Source organism: Nyctibius grandis, chromosome 17, assembly GCF_013368605.1.
Source record: "Nyctibius grandis isolate bNycGra1 chromosome 17, bNycGra1.pri, whole genome shotgun sequence".
Lineage (NCBI taxonomy): Eukaryota > Metazoa > Chordata > Aves > Nyctibiiformes > Nyctibiidae > Nyctibius > Nyctibius grandis.
In genome coordinates this window covers 7,175,101-7,196,961 of record NC_090674.1, presented here as the reverse complement: position 1 = coordinate 7,196,961, position 21,861 = coordinate 7,175,101, and the positions used below count along the sequence as shown (strand labels likewise).

At 43.5% G+C, this 21,861-nt stretch overlaps 2 protein-coding genes across 2 annotated transcripts in view; one reads left to right on the top strand and one right to left on the bottom strand.

Moving 5' to 3' along the window:
* PANK4 (pantothenate kinase 4 (inactive)) overlaps nucleotides 1-13,625 on the top strand; it is a 24,729-nt gene extending 11,104 nt beyond the window's left edge. The window contains exons 8-19 of the mRNA XM_068414815.1: nucleotides 819-900; nucleotides 2,043-2,143; nucleotides 3,274-3,429; nucleotides 3,954-4,066; nucleotides 4,579-4,666; nucleotides 6,172-6,323; nucleotides 7,780-7,835; nucleotides 8,400-8,449; nucleotides 9,832-9,939; nucleotides 10,343-10,443; nucleotides 10,844-10,912; nucleotides 11,482-13,625. Coding sequence (XP_068270916.1) covers nucleotides 819-900; nucleotides 2,043-2,143; nucleotides 3,274-3,429; nucleotides 3,954-4,066; nucleotides 4,579-4,666; nucleotides 6,172-6,323; nucleotides 7,780-7,835; nucleotides 8,400-8,449; nucleotides 9,832-9,939; nucleotides 10,343-10,443; nucleotides 10,844-10,912; nucleotides 11,482-11,695 — 1,290 coding nt within the window. The 3' untranslated portion in view covers nucleotides 11,696-13,625. The remainder of the gene's footprint in view (nucleotides 1-818; nucleotides 901-2,042; nucleotides 2,144-3,273; nucleotides 3,430-3,953; nucleotides 4,067-4,578; nucleotides 4,667-6,171; nucleotides 6,324-7,779; nucleotides 7,836-8,399; nucleotides 8,450-9,831; nucleotides 9,940-10,342; nucleotides 10,444-10,843; nucleotides 10,913-11,481) is intronic.
* LOC137671329 (probable glutamate receptor) lies at nucleotides 13,604-21,861 on the bottom strand. The gene is made up of 10 exons (XM_068414816.1): nucleotides 21,783-21,861; nucleotides 19,541-19,572; nucleotides 18,676-18,735; nucleotides 17,693-17,872; nucleotides 17,082-17,308; nucleotides 16,487-16,584; nucleotides 15,726-15,943; nucleotides 14,969-15,194; nucleotides 14,267-14,514; nucleotides 13,604-13,705 (listed from the first exon to the last, which is right to left on the bottom strand). Exons 1-10 carry the CDS (start codon nucleotides 21,853-21,855, stop codon nucleotides 13,604-13,606), a joined length of 1,464 nt encoding a protein of 487 aa, XP_068270917.1. The 5' UTR covers nucleotides 21,856-21,861.

The following is a 21,861-nucleotide window of genomic DNA, read 5'->3' as shown; positions in this document are numbered from 1 at the left end:
TTTGAGTTTCAAGAATACTATTTCAAAACTACAGCTACTGATAAAGCTAGTCTTATGAACGCAACAGATTTTTATAATAGCTTTATCAGTTATTCAAATCCAAATCTCACTTTGCTATAGCTTACCTCAGGGTTAACTGTTCTCATAGTTGCTGCTGCAGACAAAGCTGATTCTCCTTTAGAGAAGGCAGTGTCTCACCCAGCCTTGCCTAGGAGAGCTAAGGGACCCTGCAGCTAGGATGGAGGGTGTTCTTGTTCTCCCTAGCATTCGTGTATTATATTAACAATTAAACTAACTAATTTGATGGGGGAAATGCCTACCTATGGATAATATACAGAGTGTCTGCATGTTGTTGAATAGCAGTGTAGTGAAGTAAAGATAATGAGCAATGTCTTGAATGTGTTGGATGCACAGTGACACACACTCAGGTGGATGACCTAGACATCAGATGACCTTGTATTTCCAGCCTGTTCAAGCAAGAGGAGTTGAGTACTCATGGAATGATGCAGTGGTCTTTTCTAGTGAAGGCACTGGCTTCCCTCTGCTTCTGTGGTTGTGCAGGCTTAGAATACACACCACTTCTGCATATATTTTTTTCCCCAGCTGTTTAATAATTGTGGAATTATGTATGTAAGCGGTTCCTCCTGAAGCTGTGTTTCAGAAGCACCATTACAGTTACTGAATGTGTTAGAATGTAGCACAAATGAATATTATCATCTTCTAGTTGTTTCTATTAAATTTAAGTGTAAAACTAGTGACAAAGAAGTACATATTAGCCATCAGGGACCATCCAATTGCAATGTTTCATATTGTGGCAGGGAGAGGTTCAGGCATTGTTCCTGAGACATGAAGGCTACCTGGGAGCCATTGGGGCATTTTTAAAAGGAGCTGAACAAGACAGTAAGTACAGCACTGCTATGTTCTGTATATGCTGTGTTCTGAAATGTCAGTGTAATGTCCAAGTTTCTCTTAAGAGGCTGCATGTAACTTGTTGCCTAAATAAATACATTTGGCACTAATAAACACAGATGCTGGGCTTTGGTTTTATATATTCTGGCAGGGACATCTTAATTTCTCACTGTTTTTCCTGCTCACCTTTGAGAAGCCAGCAGGATTTGGCTCTCTTGTGCATTTCTGCAAAGAGCAGTCATAACTCTAAATCAAATTGGGGAAATGTGGTTTCTGAGAACTTTCCCTCTCTTTAAGAGGCCAGGTTCTGAATTCAGTTAATATACTGAAGAAGACCAGCATCTCAAAACTGTTCGTTTGAGAGTGAAAAGCCTCACAGACATTTATAAAGGATGAGACACTTCTGTCCAGCAGTCTTTGGGTGTAGGCTGCTTTGGTTGAATTCTGCCATTTTTGTTTTCTTTTTTTTTTTCTCATTGACCAATCAGTATATTAGGTACAGTGGAACAGATAGCGAGGTCATTAATGGTATTTAGTTTTAGTAAATATCAATTATACCTCAGAATAATGGATGTGGAATTCTTTTCATACACATTTTATAGTTATGGGCAAGGAACCAGCTACTGAGGAACTAAAGACGTTCCTTCTGCAGCACATACTGTACATCTGAACTTGGTTAAACTTTTTTCTCAAATAAAAAATTCTAGAAGCAACTTTAGTGTTTATATGAAACTTAAATTGTGCTTTGAGAGTTTTGTAATTATATTTTGTTAATAATGGCTCTAGATTTAGAAATAAGAAATTATCTCTATGATCAGTGATAGTGCTTTGAAGGCATGCTGGTTATAGCCCTTAATGATGAGGAAAGGGGGTTAAAAAAAGAATTATTTTAGAACTTTAATTGTCTTGTGTTTCATTCAGGTTGAAGCTCTTTAGAGCTAGGTAATTCACGGAGTGGTTAAAACATTTCTTTTGGGGGTTAGAGGGAAAAATTATGTTTATTTATAAAGACAAGGGAAAATGGCTTTGGTAGTGAAGCAGCTTCTCTGAAGGGATGCTAACTCTAGACTGACTCATGGGAGTCTTTTCAGTTTTATTTTCAGATTATGTGTCTCTGTCTTTCTCTTTTCTAGATCCGAATCAGTATAGCTGGGGAGAGAATTACGCTGGCAGTTCTGGTCTTATGAGCACATCACCGGATGTTTACCCGATGCAGAGAACAAGGAGTGGTACAGTATGTGGTTGTCTTTTCTAGAACTAAGTGCCTTCTCTTAGTCATGGCAGTTTGAAAATAGATGTTTATTCTCAAGCTAGTTGCTTCCTTCCCCTGGGCCTCCTGCGTACCAAAAGAAGTGACTAATACGGTGTATTGTGTCATGTGTGATGTTGTCTTGTGTGATGGTTTGATGTAATGTCTCATAAAAACAGGTTGTGGCTGCTACTTTGTCTTATTCTCCTTCACCAGAGCGGGGTGGGGGGAACATTCATCTCTTACCCTTTCTCTGAAGTAGCTGGATTTTGCTACAGTTGAAATATTGTGCTTCAGAACTGTGAATCTGATGTTCCACTGTCTCTGAGTTCTTCTATTGCTTGGCACTCGCTTTGTTCACATAAAGTGAAATCTCTTTGCAACAATCATAGCTCAGAAATGTCCACTTTTCAGCAGTGAAATTATCACTGAAGACAAACTTTCTATAGCAACCACTTTGGTTTATGTACACAAAGTCTTATTACAGTGTGGGCTTTAAGGTTTACTTAGTCTGAACATTTCTAGGCCATGCAGTGTTTACAAATGCAATGTGATTAGACAGTTGTATAAAATAAACATGCACAGGTTTTTTTAGACACAAGACATACAGCACTTTATGTACACAGCTGTGTAACTATACATATTTCACATGAATTTAATCTGTAGCCTTAGAAATTTGGTCCCAAGCATTGTTTTCACAAGGTGTAAGGAAAAGTTCTGGAGACTTGATCAGGATTGTAAAAGGAAGTTGTAAAGCAGCATAGCAAAATTCCTTTATAACTAAGCCTCTGCTCAGCTCTTTGTGCTCCTGTCTTTGAACCTGATAGCCCAGCAGATTTGATGGTACTGGAGAGGAAGGGAAGGAAAATAATAAAATAGATGGCCTGTACTAAGTTTTCGAAAGGAAACTTGATAATCTCTATCTATAGGGTGGGCATAATAAATAATCCATGTAGGGGAGTGGATTATTTATGATGGCATATGCTCTAATATAGTTGTCTGCAAATTTGTCAGTCTTAACTGTGGATGGACTTCTGTAGCCCTTGTACTAGTTAAATTTGTTATGAATCAATTTCTGAGTAAGTTCTGATAAATGGCTTTAATTTTTCACCTAGTTTGACATGCTTGAAATGGACAGGTTGGAGAGACCACTTGTTAACCTGCCACTGCTGAAAGACCCATCAACCTATATTCCAGACACTGTTGACCTCACAGATGATGCCATGGCCAGAAAATACTGGCTCACCTGCTTTGAGGAGGCACTGGATGGGGTAAGTGAGACTGATTCAGTCAGTGCATGCTGGTACTTTAGAGCTATGTGTACTTAGCAAGCAAATCCAAATCAGAAACTTCATGAGTGTGTGTCAGGAGGAAAAGGGCTGGGAAAAATACAGAGGCAACACATGGACTTGACCTTACTGTAGTAAAGAAAAAAAGAACATAAGGTGTTGATGTGGACTGTTAAATTTCTGCCTGTTGCTCCTTTTTTTGTATGTGTGTGGGGAGGGGTTTGTTATTTTTTTCCCCTCCTCTAAGTAGTTAGAGCTTGTGTTTAATTTCTGAAAGGACAGTGTTGAAAATAAACTTTCAATCTTTTTTGAAGAAAGGAGGTACTTAAAACTGGTGGTTGGAGTAAAGGACAGCTGGGAGATACTGTGTGGGAGGGACTAGATGGTACACAGGCACTGAGCAGTATAGCAGATGGAGGGGGTGATTTTTCAGACTGAACTTCAGAGCAGTTGCATGGAGGAAGAATTCATTTGGTAACCTCAGTCTTGCCTCATTTCTCTACCAGGTGGCAAAGCGTGCTGCAGCCAGTCAGCCAGACTCCATTGATGCACTGGAGAGAGCTGAAAAGTTCCGACAGAAATACTGGAATAAGCTCCAGACGCTCAGGCAGCAGCCCTTGTAAGTGTCTGTATTTTCCCTTTTTCATCACTTGCTGCTTCTGTTGAGCAGAGCAAATGAAAAGCTAACTGAAAACTAACTAAAAGCTAAATAAAAGCTAATTGGGTGATGAAGCAGAGCAAACAGAAAGCTAAGTAGGCTGAAGGCTATAGGAAGTGGATGTGCCAAACATGAGGTCCTCTGCACAGAACTTCCAGATCTCATATATTGGAATTCAACAGAAAAATTATATCTCAGCAGAAAAATTATTAACAATTGGTACATGGTTATTAGAACTGGTAGCACGTTAATTCAAGTATCTGCCTTTGCTCTGAACATTTTCCCTCTGTATTTAAACAAAGCCTATAGTAGATTTACTGCTTAGAGACAGTGTTTATAGCACATGTGGCAAGTGAAGACTTCTAAGTGCTTGTGTGATGTGCTATGACTTATGGAGGAAACAGAGGAGAAAATAACCTTTTTCTGTTTGAAGTAGTTAATCTCTTTTTTTTCTCCCTTCTCTCTTTTTAAAGTGCTTATGGTACCTTAACAGTTAGAAGTCTTTTGGATACAAGGGAACACTGTTTAAATGAGTTCAATTTTCCGGATCCCTATTCCAAGGTAAGTTGTTTTTGCTTTACAGGGTGGACCACGTGTAAGTTCAAGACACTTTTTCCATACTCTGAAACTTGGTATAAGTAATGGCTTGTAGTGGAGAGGTTAGTAACTGGCTGCCTTGCAGCAGTTTTAACCAGTTGGTCGTTGTCACTGAGGAGAAACAGCAATGGGTGATGGGATGTAAAGCCTGTGACCTCTAACGTGCTCATGGTGAGGAGAATGTTAACCAAAAATACTGCCAGCTTCAGTTGTCTGATACATCTGAGAAGCAAATTGATGGTGTCAGTCCTGTTCGTGATGAGCGCACGGTGTGTCATCAGATACTCCTGTAACTTGCTCCTGCAGTGAGGAGGGGTTTCCTTCAGTTTAGCACCGAGGAAGCCACATGGAGAAGCCTGCCCTTCTGATCATGGAGTACCTCACAAGAGAATTTCAGTTTGAGGACAGTCAGTTTATTTCCCTTTATACTGAGGCTACTGCTGCAGCCTGGCACACTTCGGGGAATTTTTCTTTTTTTCTCCTCATTCTCATACTTCTTTTCATGGTGTGGAAAGGGATTCTTGATTACTTCTGTAATTTTTGAGATACACAGCAGAGTTGGGCTGGAGTATATACAAATGCATAACCTCTAGCTCTTAAATATTTGTTGCCATTGTGCAGTTGTTTACTCTTTGTATTTTATTCTGTGACATAATATGGTTGGGGGAGAGGACATGTGAAGTCAGTATTTCTCAAAAATAACTTTCTGTAGGTCTGATCCTCACCACTTGTCTGTGGGGACATAATAATAGTGTCTGGGTAGAGACTTTTTTCTGACTATTGATGTATTTCTACAAGATCCAGAGAAGGTTCTCCCTAGCTGTATTGTCAGGTGTTACATTGACTCTAAGAAAGAGGTAAAAACCATGTGAGGTGGCTTTTACTTATGTTTACTTTTTAGTAATTCAGACAAGATACTGCCAAGACAAGATCTCGATGTAAAGATGGTCCCCTTTACCACTTTTAAATTTTTTACGATAACTAGCTATGTAACAGTGGTCTCACTGGAGATAGAAGCAGAGAAAAAATTCAAGAGCTTGTAAGCATCTGTGATGATGAAACTCTGAATGCAAAAATCAAAATAATCTCCAGTTTTTGTAAAGCTGCTAGTGGGGAGCCTGCTCATGGTAACGGCCTGGATTTGATGTATCGTGTTATGACTAAAAGGGTTTTTTGTGTGTCTGCTCTCCCATTCCCCAGTCTGCTCAAGACCTGTTGTACCTCTAACTTATTAAGAAAAGTAATTCTTAGGCTACAGATCATACCCTAGCACTAATGAAGCTTTTTATTAGAATCCCAGGGAACTTTTTTCTCATTGATACTAAGCATGCTGATAACAGTAACTTGTCGGTCCATTAGAGGCCATGAACGTAGAGGAGAATGCTTGAACGTGGTCTTGGGACTGAGACAACCAATGATGGGTAAGGAATTTTTGTCTATAAATCCAATGTTTCATGTCTTTCTTACAGGTAAAGCAGAAAGAAAATGGCATAGCCTTAAAATGTTTTCAGAGCGTAATCGAATCTTTGGATTCATTAGGCTGGGAGGAGAGGCAGTTTGCTCTGGTGAAAGGACTTCTTGCGGGGAATGTCTTTGACTGGGGAGCAAAAGCAGTCTCAGAGTAGGTGTTAAATATTTTAAAAGCACCTTTTAAGATACAGACTATCCAATTGTCCTTTTTTTTAAAAAAAATATAAAGTGCACTTATCTAACTTGAATATTTCACCTTAATCAAATGTTGGTTGTGTATTTACAAGCGTTGTGGTGGGGAAAGTTTACATTTCCACCCTGTAACTCTGGCAGATGTGTCACTGTGAATGTTTGAATTCAGTGATGGAGCATTTAATACTCCAGTCTGGCTGCTTTGCTTGTGGCATTGTTATTAGCACTGCTTTGGGGTTTGTGTGTGTTGTACTATGTTCAGAGAACAGAAAATAGGCTATTTTTCTGCAGCCTCTGTTTGTCCTGATCCCACAGGATACATTCAGTGGGCTGTAAGTTAGGTTGGGTGGTCTCTTTTGATGACTTAAATCCTAATTATTTTTGATCAACATACATTTCTGTTACCATGGGGAGAGCTTTTTTCCTTATATCCTGTCAGCAGCGGTGAATTCATTTAAGGATATTAAAGCCAACAATCTTGAAATATTTTTGATTTTTCAATTCTAGAACTTTCTTTTTGTGGGGCTGATAGTATAGATCCAAGAGCATGGGAGAGGGGCACTGGTTTACAGCTGACATTCAGCACTTCCTTGCCCTTTCTGCATCTTTGAGGAGTTTTCCCTCTGATTAAATCAAGAAAAGTCCATTAAAAACAAGGTGGCTCAAGTCTTGTGTCACTTCTGGTGTTGCCCACACCCAGAAACCTGAAGTGTCACCAGTCAGAGCAGTTGGGCTACTTGCTGCTCGTGCTAAGTGCAGCTCTCCTTCTCTTTAAGGAAGGGACTAAGAGATACAGACCGAGTTAAAGGTCACCTAGTCCTTGATTTAAGAAACTTCAGGAGACTTGACTGGCAAGCATTGCCCACATGGTGTAATATTTTAACTGGCAGCTTAGAGTCTCACCATCTCATTGTGTGAATCCTCAGTGCCACCTAAGTTTTTAGTGCTACTTTACATATAGCCAATAGCAGTAGCTTTTAAAATCTGTATTTTTTTTTTTAATTCCCTTTTTTCCCCACACAGGTACAACTTTGAAAAAATCTTTTGTAGACCAGTCGTCAAATTAGACTTTGTAAAGCAGTTTTACCATGCAAATATGTTAGATCATGACTACATTTATGGTGGTCTGCAGACCAAAAGAGATCTTTTTTGCCTGTAGCCTAGTGCCTGCAAACATTTGTTTATTGCTGAAGCTTTTTTCTTTTAGCATAAGAATCCTGATTTAATGTCCATCTGAGCCTTTTGTTTTTAATGTAAGCACAAAGTGTCTGTTTCTCAGTCACTGGACCTGTCCACACTCCCCATTATAACCGATGCAATAAAATTGCTGACCACCTGCTAAAGAAATCTTTGAATTATATTTGTGTGAGATGAAGTTGCTTAACTGTGTACCCTTTATTTCTCTTCTGATACAGTGTTCTGGAATCTGAGCCACAGTTTGGATTTGAAGAAGCCAAGTCAAAACTACAAGGTATAGGGAGATCTGTGGTGGTGGTTGGAACTGGATATTGTGTTAATATGAGAGTGGAGGAGAGTGTGGACGTGTTTATTGGGGCAGTTCTGCTGCCCAGAGGACAAGAAGTCATTAGTACTTGCTAGGGCTGTCTGAAAAGCTCCTGTTAGTGTTCCAAAGGAACTGAAGTCTGAAAACCTCTCTCCTTGAACAGAAGTCTTAGCCACACAGATACTCGGAATATCTTGCCCACGCTGTTTTTTGTAACTGTTCTAATCCTGTCAAGGAGATAGTGTCCGGGGAGGCACAACACCATCCATCCTAGGAGCAGTCATTATGATAACCAACTTGCATGGCTCCATTGCTTTATTGTGAAAATTCCATTTCAAGACTGCTGTAATTGAGCAATTCCCATAATTAAGAGCTCAGGAACTCTTTGAATCTACACGTTTAACATTCAAAACCTGAGCTCAAGTGCTTTAATGCTGAAGCACCTGTAAAGAGACACCTCCTGCTTCTCATAACACACAGAGTTACTGTTTGCCCAAAGGAAATGCTAACGTGATTTTGTCTGTGACACAGAACGTCCCTGGCTAGAAGATTCCTACAGTCAGTGGCTGGAGCGACTGAAGGTACGACTCTGGGATTGTTACTAACCATTAGTAACTAAATACATTAACCATAAAAGCCCCTTATTAATCTTGCTTTTTAACCCATTTAACAGAACTCTGTTCAGACAATTCAGAATAAATTCACAGCACCAGTAATTCAGCAGCCTTACCATAAAGAAAGGAATAAAGGAATTAGTCAGACACTTCACTTACCAAGCTGCTGAGCTGAACTCCTTCAGGACCGGCAGCATTTGAACCCCAGCTGCATTCAGAGCTGCTCAGAGTAACCATCCCGTGTCCCTTCTTTATCAGGGCACTGATTGCTCTACAACTAGACCCCTAATTTGGAAAACCTGGGTCCAAATGTAATGCTGGGATTGTTCCTCCACCTGAGTTGCCGACTTAAAAACAACATTAATTTAGGAGCTTGCTGAAAGTAATTATCAATTAGCAAAGCCTTTTTTTTGCCCTGTGTGATCTCTGTTACTATTTAATTAATGTTAATTGAAAAGCTTTTGTTTCTTTGTGTAAATCTCTGTGTTGGAAATGATAGCCAAAAGGTTTAGTGTGAGTAGATGACTACAAATCACGATGTATTGCATCCTAAAACAAAAGTATCAGCTAATCTTGTGTAACAGTGATAATTACGGAACTTCAAGCACTGTTCTGACAGTTTTTTATTAGGAATTAAGCATTGTTCACTGTAAAAATTCTTCTGCTGCTATGAATGGGAGTGAACTAAGCTTCATAACATCAGCTTTAGAACAAATTAAAAGGTTAATGGAGAATAGGAAATATCTTTTCATTTTAGGATGTCACTGCCCCCAGCAGTCCATCCTGCCCTTTCCTGGCAGAAGGGAATCCTGTTCACCCTACAGCATGCTAGCTTAAAACAGCCACCAAGGTAGGTTTACCCTGATCACCAACGCGTTCATGTAGGCAGCTGCCCACGCTGCTGGGTCTGTTGTAGGGTGTTCTCCAGCTGCATGGCGTGACGACACGCTGGCCATCGTTAGCCACCAGACCGTAGGGCTACGGGCCTGAGCACCCACCGTGCCACAGCCTCTGAGGAACAGTCCCGCGCAGAGCTGCTGGCGTTAGGCACGTCTGGCATTGGCAGATGTAGGTTTATTGGTGGACGTTGGAAAACCTCTCTAAAAGAAAGTGAAGTAACTAAAGGCTGTTTTAAATAACTGCAGAGACAATGGTAGGGAACCCAGTTTGTCCTAAGGTTGAGGGTAGGTGATGTTCTGACGAGTTATGCTGCTACGAGATAACCAAAACTGCCAGTCATTTAAGGGTATAAAATGTGGGGTCTGAAAGTGAGTAGTTCTAAATAACACAAACTATTCACTGAAATGAATGGTGAGCTCAATCCTGAATACGCTGGTTTTCTTTTACAGGAGGGTCCCCCTCATAAATGTGCCTTAATTTTCGCAGATAACAGTGGAATAGACATAATTTTAGGAGTCTTTCCTTTTGTCAGAGAGCTCCTTTCTAGAGGGACAGAGGTAAGTGGTTTTCATTGTGAACTCACTGTGTAATGGAGCTTTGGTAATTGGTGACAGGCTTGTTACCAGCAGTACACTTGACCAGACTGGCTCCCAACATCTAAATTGGGAATAATCCACATCCCGGGAGTTCCAAACTCTACCTTTAAGTAGACTGTGAGAGGCAGCAAAGCAAAACGAGCCTCTGTCCGACCTAAGTGTGCTGGGTGAGGGGCTATAGTGTCAAAAGACCTGGAATAGCTGGTTAACTGAGGGGAAAGGAGGACTGGGCCTCCAGCTCTCCTCTTCGCGGGTCCTCTTCTGTAAAGTCAGTCCAGCAGTGGTGATTTTAAACAGAGCAGCAGCTCTGGCACTGCCCGTGGGCTTCGTTAATCAGTGAACTCTTCCCACATCTCTGCCCCAGGTTATATTGGCTTGTAACTCTGGCCCAGCCCTGAATGATGTCACCTACAGCGAATCCCTGATAGTTGCTGAGCGGATAGCAGCCATGGATCCAGTGATTCAGTAAGTGTGTAACCAGTCTGCATTGCGTGTCATACAATACACAGAAGGAAAAACCCAAGTTCCTTGTTACACACTTAGTTCATATTTAACTGTGTTTATTAGTGTCTGGGATCGGCAACCTGGCAGTAAGATAAGGCAGCTCATTGCCTTTCATTAAGGTGAAAAATTGAGAAATCAGATCTTTCCTGAACATCCATAATTATATTTCTTGTCTGTATCTTCCCTGATAAGCCCTCAAGCTACTAAAACATAAATTTTCTATGTTAAAAAGAATAGAGGAAGGTACCTGTGTTTCACATACAGCGTATCCCCAGTAGAGGATGCAGAGCTGACTAAATTTGCATCACACCATTGAGGCAGCTGTGTAACTTTTCTTGTCTTTTTTTTTTTTCAAATAAAGATCTGCACTGAGGGAAGAGAAGCTGCTGTTGGTTCAGACAGGCTCGAGTTCCCCGTGTCTAGATCTGAGGTATGTTGGCAAAGTACCAGTTTGTTCCTTGTCTCCATCAGCTGCAGGGTGTTCAGGGACTTGCTCTGGAGCATCTCAGCCACCTTTCTTGATACAAAGCACTTTCACAAAACCATTAGGAGTTGCTTAGTCTGGATTTACAGACTTGCAATGTTGCTGAGGCCTTAACTAGTTGTTGGACATCTGATTTATCATTTTTGTGTTCAGCAACGACACAGTCAGTTTCATGAGCAACTTAGTGATGGATGTTGTAAAATCCTGCATGTGACCAGGAAAGGCACTTGCCTGTAAGCAGCATTTCATGGTGGTAACCTATTTATTTTTATTAGTTTCTCTAGTGGAGACAGAACTTACCTGTGTTTTCTGGGAAGTCCCAATTCTGCATACATTTAATGGCACTTTAAAAACTACATTTCAATCTCATTTCCTTTGATTTAAAGCGTTCCTCTTTATTGGCATCAGTAATTCCACCAGAAATCCCCCAGCCCACCCCATTCCATGCAGCTGCTGCAGCCCTCAGAGCAGCATGTGGGAGGGCGACTGCTCCTAAACCAGCCCTCTCCTTTCAGCCGCCTGGACAAAGGTTTGGCCGTGCTGGTCAGGGAGCGGAAGACAGACTTGGTCATCATTGAGGGCATGGGCCGGGCCATCCACACCAACTACTACGCGGCTCTGAAGTGCGAGAGCCTCAAGCTCGCTGTTATCAAGAACTCCTGGCTCGCGGATCGTCTCGGAGGGAAGATCTTCAGTGTCATTTTTAAGTACGAAGTGCCGTGTAAATGATACGGAGCGGGTCAGCGGGGGGAGCAGGAGCAGCAGAATGGACTTGCACTAGTTTTACTTTAATTGTAAAGAATGTATTTTTATTACAACAGGGAAAAGAGTTCACAGGAAATTCCATATTTATATTGTGCTTTTGTGACTTAAAAAGCAACAATATGATTCACTCTATAGTATACACACTCAAATATATATATGTATATCACTCATTGTTTATTTTGGTAAGTGTTTATTTTAATGCTGCAGTATTTGTGATGAAAAGACTTTATTTTTTTGTTCTGTGAGACATTCATATAGAAATATATTTAAATGTCAATGAAACCTTTTTTTATACATCTCTGCCTACTCTGCCAGCAAGGACGTGGCACGTACCAAATAGTTTTTAAAGTGCTGAGTGAATCTGACTTTGCATTTTCCATGTCAGCTTTTAAACTTACCTAAACCGTTTCATGCTCTTTGCAGTTAATTTGCTGGAAGGACTGATCCACAACCTCACAACCGGCGCTTAAACTGTATTGAAACTAGAACTGTTGTGATCTGAGAGCGCGTAGCAGGGAACTGAGCAGCACTAGTGCACCAACAGCTGGAAGAACCCCCAACTCCTACTGCTGTCACACTGTGACTGGTTAATGGGTGGTGGGAGGGCAATGCTGCAGCTCAACAACGCAGCAGCAGCGGGAAGTTGAGTCTCACTAAGGTACCCCCAAAGTGACCGTGCAGTGCTTTGCTCAGGAACACCCACCACAGGCGTCTTAGTTTCTGTTGCCTTCAGTTATTTAATGCTGGGACTGGTAAGACTTGGTCTCTTTGTTCATGCAGTGCAGTTAAAGCCATTTCCAAGTCACTGAATTTGCTTTTTTCCCCCCTCCATCACATGTGCAGTACATAAATGGAGTGATTTAACCACGAATTTGCAAACCAGCATGTGCATGCATCAGTCATTCCAGCTGTGAAATGAAAAACAGCTTAATTAGAAAACTATTTAATATGCAGCTGAGGGAGCTGGTCCCCACGAATTTCAAAGATTCTTCTTTGAGAGCAAGAGAATAATGCGAAATACCCATTACTGCCTTGCCCTTCTGATGAACTTGGACTTGGTTTTAACTGACTGATTACCAAAGCTCATGCTCTAGTACTGTTAGATTTCATCAATCTTCTTCCTAAATTCTTCTTGATCAGGTTAACTAGGCCACGACATCCTCTGTAGCTGAACAGTGACACGTGTCCTGTGATGGGCAACTGGCAAAGGACAAGTCCATGTCTGGCATTTCTAAGTCTGGTCGTTCCCTGATGGCAGGGGCGCCCTGCCCCGGGTTTTAGGCCGCTGCAGCGAACGCGGTTAAGCCAAGTCCTGCACTGGGGGGTTTCTGCAACAGCACTGTCGTTTCTGATTCAGAAATGACCTTCACAGTGACCAGCATCTTCTGCTTAGAAGAGGGGAAGAGTACAGTCTATTTATAACTAAACTGTGTGAGAAGCAGTTGTTCTTGATTAGAACAGTCAGATGAGAGCTTTAATTTTCAAGGTTGTACCTCGTACTGTAATTAGTAAGCAGAGGCTTCACATTAACCTGTCCCAAGTCACTTACTCCTACAGGCGTTCACGTACTTGCGTAGTAAACTTCAAAGCTAAAGATGGATCCACCCTTGTAGCCATCTCAACTTTATTTTGCCAAGTTGTTATCCTCCCTTATTTTTAATAGTTACACTCTATCCCTTATCAGTTTGGATTCTTCTGAGCCACTTAATTTTCTTCTGTATCCAGCTCCACCACCAATCCAGAAGTGCTCTCTGTAATTAGAAAACTAACACTCTAGACCTGCAGAAGAACATCTTTCTACAGTGCTGTAGTTCCTATGAAATATACGTGGTATAAACCTAATACATGGCCATTCCTCAAGCAAAAGAATTCTTAGGCGTTGGCCCTCCCTGAAGTCTCCTGGCTTTGTCTTGCGTTTTCTTTTATACGTAGACGAGTGCACATTTCTTCTGTGAAAATGGAGCAACAAGATTTCTGAAAAACAAAAGGGGAGGAAGCAAGGGGGCGAGTTGTTCCGTGTCATAGAATCCACCTTGTAAGTGTGCACGACCCATCCGTGGGAGCGGATGGAGAACAGGAGCCCCGAGGTGCACACTGAGGTGCCAGTGCAGTTTCATTCACACGTGTTTTCCTGCTTGTCAAATGAGTTAAGAACAGCCATACTTGAGAATAAACTTGTTACTGATGATTTACTGTCCTCTGTACACACTCAGCACATTGGAATGCAGTTTGGCTGCCTGGGAATTACAGTAAATATTTCTACTTTAATATCTGGGAGAGGGGAGGGAGTTGTTTCATTATTGTTACCCTGTTCAGGCTACAAAACTATCACACAGCCCCAGCTATGAAATTTCAGCACTTTAAAGAGTAAAGCCAGAGCGTGTCTCCCCCCCAGCCCCTCGCCCCACTGCGTTCTTTCCTTACAAAAAGCCAGGTCGCTGTGGGAGGGGGTGTGTGCAGGGGAGCGCTGCTGCCCTGCCTGTCCGTGCTGGGCAGGAGGGACACAAGGAAGGACAGGAGATAACCATCACGTACCTTTACGTGTCCAGCAGCGTGTCTGCTCTTGTTGGAGAGCTCCACCACAGCCGCGATCACTCCCAGGGCCAGGCCAATGGCAAGAGTGAGGAAGAGCCCACCCAGAGCCTGGGGCTGCAGGGGACCCCATCTGTCCCTGCTCTTGTGAAGGCAGCTGCTCTCCCACCACTTGTTACGCAAGTAGTCGAGGTCCCCCGACTCCCGCAGTTTGAGGACAGCAATGGAGAGCTGCTTAGTCCACGGGGATGCTGGCAGCAGTGGAATGAAAGAGAGAGGAGAGTATGGAAGAGATCACAGCCACTGTAACATCACACTGCAGCAGACTAAGCCAAGTGCTTTCCTTAGCTAACAACCAGCCCTGTCCTGTCCAGAGAGGTGTGACAGGACTTGCAGAATAATGACAGACTGTCTACCCTGCTAACTACCGTAGGAGCTCTGCATCACAGGGACCAGTGACACCCTGGGAGTTGGTATTTTTTGCATATGACAGTTAAAAGCAGGAGCCAGTGAGTGCTAGTGGTAATTCATCTACAGAATGGAAACACTGGAGCAGGGTTACCAGTTTGCTCAGACTAGATTAATGCAGAAAATGTGTGCAAGTTCCAGCACTCGGCTACACCAGGCTCTTTGCTCTGTCCATCTGCTACTTCAGACCCATGAAACCCAAGAGAAGTGAGACAGAAGTGGCGCACAATGACTGACCCTGGGTGGTGGCGATGCCAAATCCTCTGGCTCCAATCACTTCAGGGGCCCTGATCAAATTGCAGTGCCTGGCAGCTGCAAGGTCTTGAGAGATGGATTCACCAATGAAGGCGTAGTTTGATTCCATCACACGCTGAACTGCTTCCTGGTAGGTTTTGACCAACACTTGGTCTCGTCTCTTGTCCATGTATTCGTAGATCATCCGATGGATGGGATTCTTGGAGTTCTGCAGCCCAAAAAGCTCAGTGTCAAACTGAAGTGTAAAACAATCACCTGAAAAACTCTGCGTGTATGTGCAAGGGTTGCAAAACGATGTGGAGAATAAGAGTACTTCAAGCATTGCTCTTTGAGCTCTCCCTACTGAAAACTAGCATATAGCTGGCACAGATTTGTTACAGGGGTAGAAGTATTAAATATTTCCCACCACCCTCGCCCCAAAAACAGCCCTTGCAGGCATCCAGTTCATGTACCCAGAAATTCCCTACGTCAATCCTCGTGTTCAAGGTACACAAGGATAACCCCAGAAGATTAGCACAGCTTTCTTAAAAGAGAACACTAAAAATACAGTCCTCTGCATGCTTTTCTCTGAGAAAAGGTGAAAAGAGATGAACAAAACACCAATCACAGTATTACAGGAAAACTGATGGAGTCTACAGTGGTGAGGGTGGTGTAAGGACATGTAGGCGTGAGCTCAGCAACTCGGCCCCAGCTTAGCAGTTCTACGGCACGTGTCTCTGCACAGGTAGATTCTCTGCACCTTGAAGAAGTAGAAAGTAGAGGAGCCGTCCAGTGTCCCAAATTCAAGCTTTCTTTGCTTCACAAGATCTTCAAAGGTCTGGATTGGGAGCTGCTTGCTGCCAGAGCTCAGCAGGGCGGTGAAGTTGGCGATGTAGGCAGCCAGCAAGGCGATGGTGAACAGCCACCAGACCGCAGCGATGACCCGCACAGAGAGCGCCTTGGGCCGGGGGGTGACACCTGCGAGACCAGAGAAGCCAACAAAACATATGGGAGGTGACGTATGGTGAGAGAGAGACAGAGAATTTTAGATCCATGAGCCTGAGTTAAAGACTTAATTTTAAATAAAGGCCAAACTGCAAACCCTGCCCTGCAGCTACGTAGTGCATGAGCCTGAACAGACCTGCTAGGGCTGGTGTGAGCTGCACCGGTGCTGCACGCAGCGCAGGGCTGAAGCAGCGCCAGTGGCCAAAAGCAACAACAGAAAACTCCACCCTACAAAGCACCAGTGCAATGGTTACCTTGGCATTCCCTACAGCAACCGTTAACGGCAGAAAATATACATTCCTCAACTGAAGCCACCCATCTGCACAATTCCAACAAGTCTGTAATCAAACCTCCCCAAACTGGGAGTTTCAGTGCTGCCAAGAGTCCCTGTTGGAACATCTTTTCCCCCAACAGGACAGCACACCTGTGTTACAGACACACGAGAGCTGGGTATACAATCAGCTTAAAAAGCCATACTGTGCCCAGAGCTGCTTCGCTGCAGTCCTCCCAGCTCACCTTGCAGGGCAAGTGCTCCTGCTCCAAACCAGAGGCTATTTAAGAAGGTGAAGTGGTTCTCTTCGTTCTTTGGCTCATTCCATTCACAGGGGCTCAGTCTGTGGGAAAATGACGGGATCAAACCAGACATTCGGGGGAAAAAAAAAACATAAATAATGCTGCAGTGTGCCTGCAGCAGTGCAGATAGCCTGGGAATGCCCTTTCCTTCCGTGGTAGCTCCTCCTTCACCTGAGTTCCAGTTTAACCAGTGCAGAGGAAAGTACTCCTGCTCGATGCCTCAAGTAGTTTGCAACAGTGATGGCTCAGAGGGTCCTGGCACAGGTTTGCCAGGCACCTTCTTCCTGAGCCACGGCATAATCTAGTCTCCCTGGCTCACCTGAGAGATCAAGAGATAATGGTGCTTTTTGTGGGGAGATCCTACTCTTAATGCTGTCTTAATCTGACAGGACTTAAGCTTTATCAGCCCTGTTCTGGACCTGTACAGAAGGTTGCTCATAGCAAAATGCATCCTGGTGCTTTCTTTACAACTGAGATCTCTTCACAGCTGAGAAAGCAGTTGACTTGAACAAAATCCGTGAAACAAATTCATTTATACCTGGCAACAAGAAAGAGGCAGAAGCACGTCAGCAAGTAAGCAAATAAAAGGCCAGTCCAGGTCTCCTTACTGAAAGGAGCCAGGAAGTGGAAGAAAGCCATCTCCTGAGAGGTGGTGTCTTTTCGAAGCAGAATGCCAATCCCAGTCTGCAGGAACGGCGTGGTGAAGGAGACCACCTCTTCCCTTGCCGACGTGACTGTCAGCGGAGCCACTGCAATGTCTGCTTCCTGTGAGACAGAAAACAATCAACATCCAACCTGCCTGAAGAGTTCTGTCACAAAGAGAACGCTTCCCAGGCTGAGGGGGCAGATACCCACATGGCAAATGACTCCTCTCTGGCAACAGACAGCCACAAACACTGGGTAGCCTCTGAGACAAGACAAGCACTGCCCCAGGAGCGCCTCGGTGTAACAATGATCTCCTGCTGTGGCCGTTGTCTCCTTGTTCCCTAGTTTCCATATTTGCAGGACAAAACCAACTACAAGTCTGACTATTCATTAGTTCTACACAACAGGCAGAATGACTCCAGATTCTAACCAAGTCCAAGAGCTGCTGTCACTGTTCTTTCCTTCTAGAGCTGCAGTTTGTCAAAAACAGAAATTGACAGTTACCTGTCTCAAAATCTCGCCAATCATCCCAGTCCAGTTCCCACTGGAAGCGATGGCACCATACTGCCCATCTCCCACCACCTTCACCTTGTAGCTGAAGTGAAGCATTGCAGCAAGGGCTTTCAGCAGGTCGATGCAGTACCCCTCCAGTTCAGCACTCCTCACCATCACGTAAGGATCTTCCTGCACATTGAGGGAAAACCCACACAATTACACGCTCCCACACTCTACAGTGCAACTGATTGTGAATTAAACCATTTTTTTGGCAAACCCTCCTGAAGACCTCTGTCCACATTATCGGGGGGACAACATTTCCAAACTTGAAAGATATTCACTGGAGTCATGTGCCACCAGCAGGCACAGCCGACAGCTCCAGCAGGACAGCTGCGTGCTGCAAGCCACACGTACCACAGCAGTAACTGATAATCTCTCCTCAGTCTAAAAGCCCAAATACATTTCATTTGGCCCATCAGAGCATCAGAGGAGGGTCACATGCTGGTGCATGTGAATCAGAATCAGAAAACTTACTGCTGCAGCTTCTTCTGCATAGTCCTGCTTGTCTGGTGCTTGTGGTAATGCATTTTTTTTTTTTATAGCCTGCTTTTAATCCCTGCACGTGTGTGTTCTTTACATATTTCCACTGCAGGACAGAAACAACCTGTGCTGTAAAATGACAACCCTTAGATGCAGCTAAAGAGAGTGACGAGGCCTGGCTGTCTTCCCAGAGCAATCACTTAAAGCAGTGTATGCCCAGTCCATTTTGTGGGCTGACTTGGACGGCCCTCGAACCCTCCCACTGCAAACCACAGACAGCTTGTGCCTCTGCACCGCCGAGCCAGCGCTCCAAACCCTGCCTGTGACCAACAGGGGTGTCAGTGTCAAACACAGCCCAAAAAAGCACCTGCAAATACATGGGTGGGGGAAAAAAGGCCAAGTGTAATTCCAGCTATCTCCCAGCCCCTGCCAGGGTTATGTCCCTGCCTTACCAGGATTGTTGTGACAGTCAAAGTTGGAAGACCCTCTCCTGGTCCCCTTGAGTCAGTGCCCTGCAAATCAAAAAATGAAGAAGAAATAATTGGATTTCAAAGTCCCAGACACGGCCCCAGGCAGCTAGGGCTGACATTATGACTTGGGGTGGGTGTGGGGGGCGTGTGCATGTGTTAAACCAGCTCTAAATCTGCCCCTGTAAGCTGCAGCCATCTCACCAGCACTGTTCTCTAACACTAATTAATAAATCACAAGCATTTCACTTTATTGCATGTTGTCAGCATACTTTGTCCGATTAAAAATCACTTTAAATGTTGTCACAATTCTTCAGATACACTGTGCATACAGTCTTCCAAAGAGATCCCTTCATGTTGCTGACAAAACAGTTAGCAGCCAATTAAGGTCTCATTAGAGAGCGATTCCAGGAGACACAGAACAGTAGGAAACCTGAGAGGAGGAGGAGAGGAAACATGGATTCACTTCTGCACCGAGGGCTGAATTCAAGAGTCCTTTTTATGTTTAAGTGCAAACTTTTGGAAAATAAACACACATCTTAAGAACTAATAAAGGTATCTCTGCATGTTCACATGTGTCTGAATTTTCTTCAATAAAGATGATAAGTGATGCATTAATTCTGAGGTTTAAATTCTATAAGCCATGAAGATAGGGCTATAGGTAGATTCTTCCCTGGGGCATGACTGAATTTTGAATTCTGGACAAAAAATTGAGGAAAAAAACCATGAAAAGTATATTTCAAATGATAGCTCTTCACAGATTAAAAGCATTGCACACTATGACCATATCTACTCCTGGATTTAAATGTAAGACCTTTTGCACATATGCCTTCAATGAACTTCAACATACCTTACTCACAGCATCAGCATTCCTTGTAGTGCCTGAAAAAATCCAACAACAACAAAATCAACTTCTTGCAGGGCTTATATTTACAGCTCCTTCCAAGTGAAGTTCCATACACTCATTCCATATTGCACTCAAACATAGAATGCTTATCCTCGACTCCCAGGCTCACAGGGCAGGTGACTCGCAGCATTTTGTCGTTTGTTCCCTCATTCCCAGCACAGGACTGGTGTGAAACACACAGCAGCAATAGACACAGCCAGATCCAGGCTGCAGAAGGTTCTCATTGTAACGCCATGACCACGGCTGTCACTCACACCTTGAGGGATGGATTCTGCAGAACCCATTGCCTTATTTCCTCATTGCCCTCCCTGACGAGGTGAAAAGCCAGCTCTCCTGCTACTCCACACAGCTAAGACTTCCCCCTAACTCCTGCAAAACCTTGTCTACACCCCCACGGAAAAGCCCTGTGAACAACCCAAAGTCCATCACCACGAATTTCCAAGACACTCTGTTTTCTCGTTCCTCCCTTCCCCTACTAATGACAGGTTCCTGCTGTCAAAGCAGCCAGAGGGGTCACAACCACTGAGGTAGAAACCCCTCTCTACCACATCCTACTCTGTTCCTCCCTCAACTTACAATACCATGACTTTGCATTCCTGTGAAAATTAAAACCTCCAAAAGGGCCACGACCAAACCCAGGAACCGGCAGTGAGAGCGCTAGAGAACAGGGGACCAGGAAGCCTGTCTCTTGTTGCCTGTTCGCTGTATCCCATCAAGGAGTAGAGAGTAAGGGAGTACGTACCACTGACACAGAGCTCCCGTGTGAGGAGAGCCAGTGCGACCCTGGAGGCAGCACTGCACTGAACACCAACACCAGGCTGTCGATCCACTATTGACCTTTTCTGTACTTCTCCTTCCCATGCCTCAGTTTCCCATTTGTAAAACAAAGATAACAATACTCCCCTCCTTGGTAAAAACACCAAGATCCACTCGTAAAAGTGCTATTATTGAGGTTAACCGTGCTCTGCTGTGTGCCTTCTAACAAGTCCCGTTAAATTATTGGATCCACAGCTTCCCTTTTCATAACACTCAAGAGAATACCTCAATCCCACCTCAGCTGCAAGAGAGCTAAACTACAATGACTGAGATGCAGAATTAAACTGACAATTGTGGCAATATGACTCATTAATTGCCCAGGATGTTTTTTCTAGAATGTGCATAGCACTGCTCCTTGGAATCAAAGAATTCACAGTGCAAAAGCCAAAAATCCCTCAAGATAAAACAAAAACTTTAGGGTGTTTTCACTCTTTCAACAAAAGCTGTGAGTTTTTCATTAAATATAACAACATATTCATTCTTTGGTTTTGCATTTTCTGGCCTTGTGCTGAACTCCACATTATTGTAAAACAAAACCTGTTTTTTCCCTCTCCACTACAGTTCTCCATGGGAGCTGGAAATCTTCACAAAGGAGTTCTCTTGTCTCCCTTTAGAAACTCATTAAAGCCAGCAAAAGCGTTTTGAGGCTCCTTTTTGAAGACCTGCTAGGGTTTCTTGGACGAAAACAGCCTGTACCGAGGGCTCCAGCTCTCCCAGAGCGGCGCTGGATGCAGCTGTTCAAAGCCCCATTGTAAGAACTCCTGAAAGGACCATAAGTAATCAAGTTGCAGCACTAACTCAAAGTTCATGGCAGTGACACTTCTCAGAAGCCAAGTCCTCATTGTGAGAATCCTTTGTGAGAGTCTACAAAAGCATAAGACCAAGAAAAGAGGCTCATCCCTCCACTTCTGCTCCCCAAAGGCCAGTGGCTGCAGGAAATGTCTGTGACTACAAAAATCAGCCTTGTCCTCCCCCCTTCCCCTCTGAGCAGCCCAGCCTTCTCATGGGAGATGACTCCCTGCTTAACTTCATGTAAAAAAGCTCACAGCAGTGTTAAGAACAATGGTGTTCAAGGACACCCAACCACCCTTTTTCTAGGCTTTTTCATCTTCCCTGGTCTCTGTCATCTGATTTACAACTATAGCAGCAAAGACACTTAGTAACAACACTCATAACACGATAAAGTCAGTCACAAGCTGTAACAACAAGGTAGGCCCTGGGGATGTCTTAATAATCAATTTGAAAGCAAATTCTTAGATTAAGACAACATCCTGTAAGCACCAGCAGTTAAAGAACAGAAGAATTAACACTCTATAAAGAACAAACCCAGATTTGGATGCAGCCAGCATTTTTGGATCATTTTTCTCACCTGCCTGGCTTGATTCTCCCAGGAGCAGCATGGTTGTAATCACACAGAACATGAAGTGAAGACCTCTGTCCATTGGAGC

What these genes read in the sequence shown, in the direction of transcription:
- LOC137671329 (XM_068414816.1), bottom strand. Translation starts at nt 21,855, where the DNA reads ATGGACAGAGGTCTTCACTTCATGTTCTGTGTGATTACAACCATGCTG. An exon ending in ATGCTGATGCTGTGAGTAAG is followed by an intron (nt 18,736 to 19,540) that starts GTATGTTGAAGT and finishes TTTGATTTGCAG; the next exon opens with GGCACTGACTCAAGGGGACC. An exon ending in TTGGCGAGATTTTGAGACAG is followed by an intron (nt 17,309 to 17,692) that starts GTAACTGTCAAT and finishes TCTGTCTCACAG; the next exon opens with GAAGCAGACATTGCAGTGGC.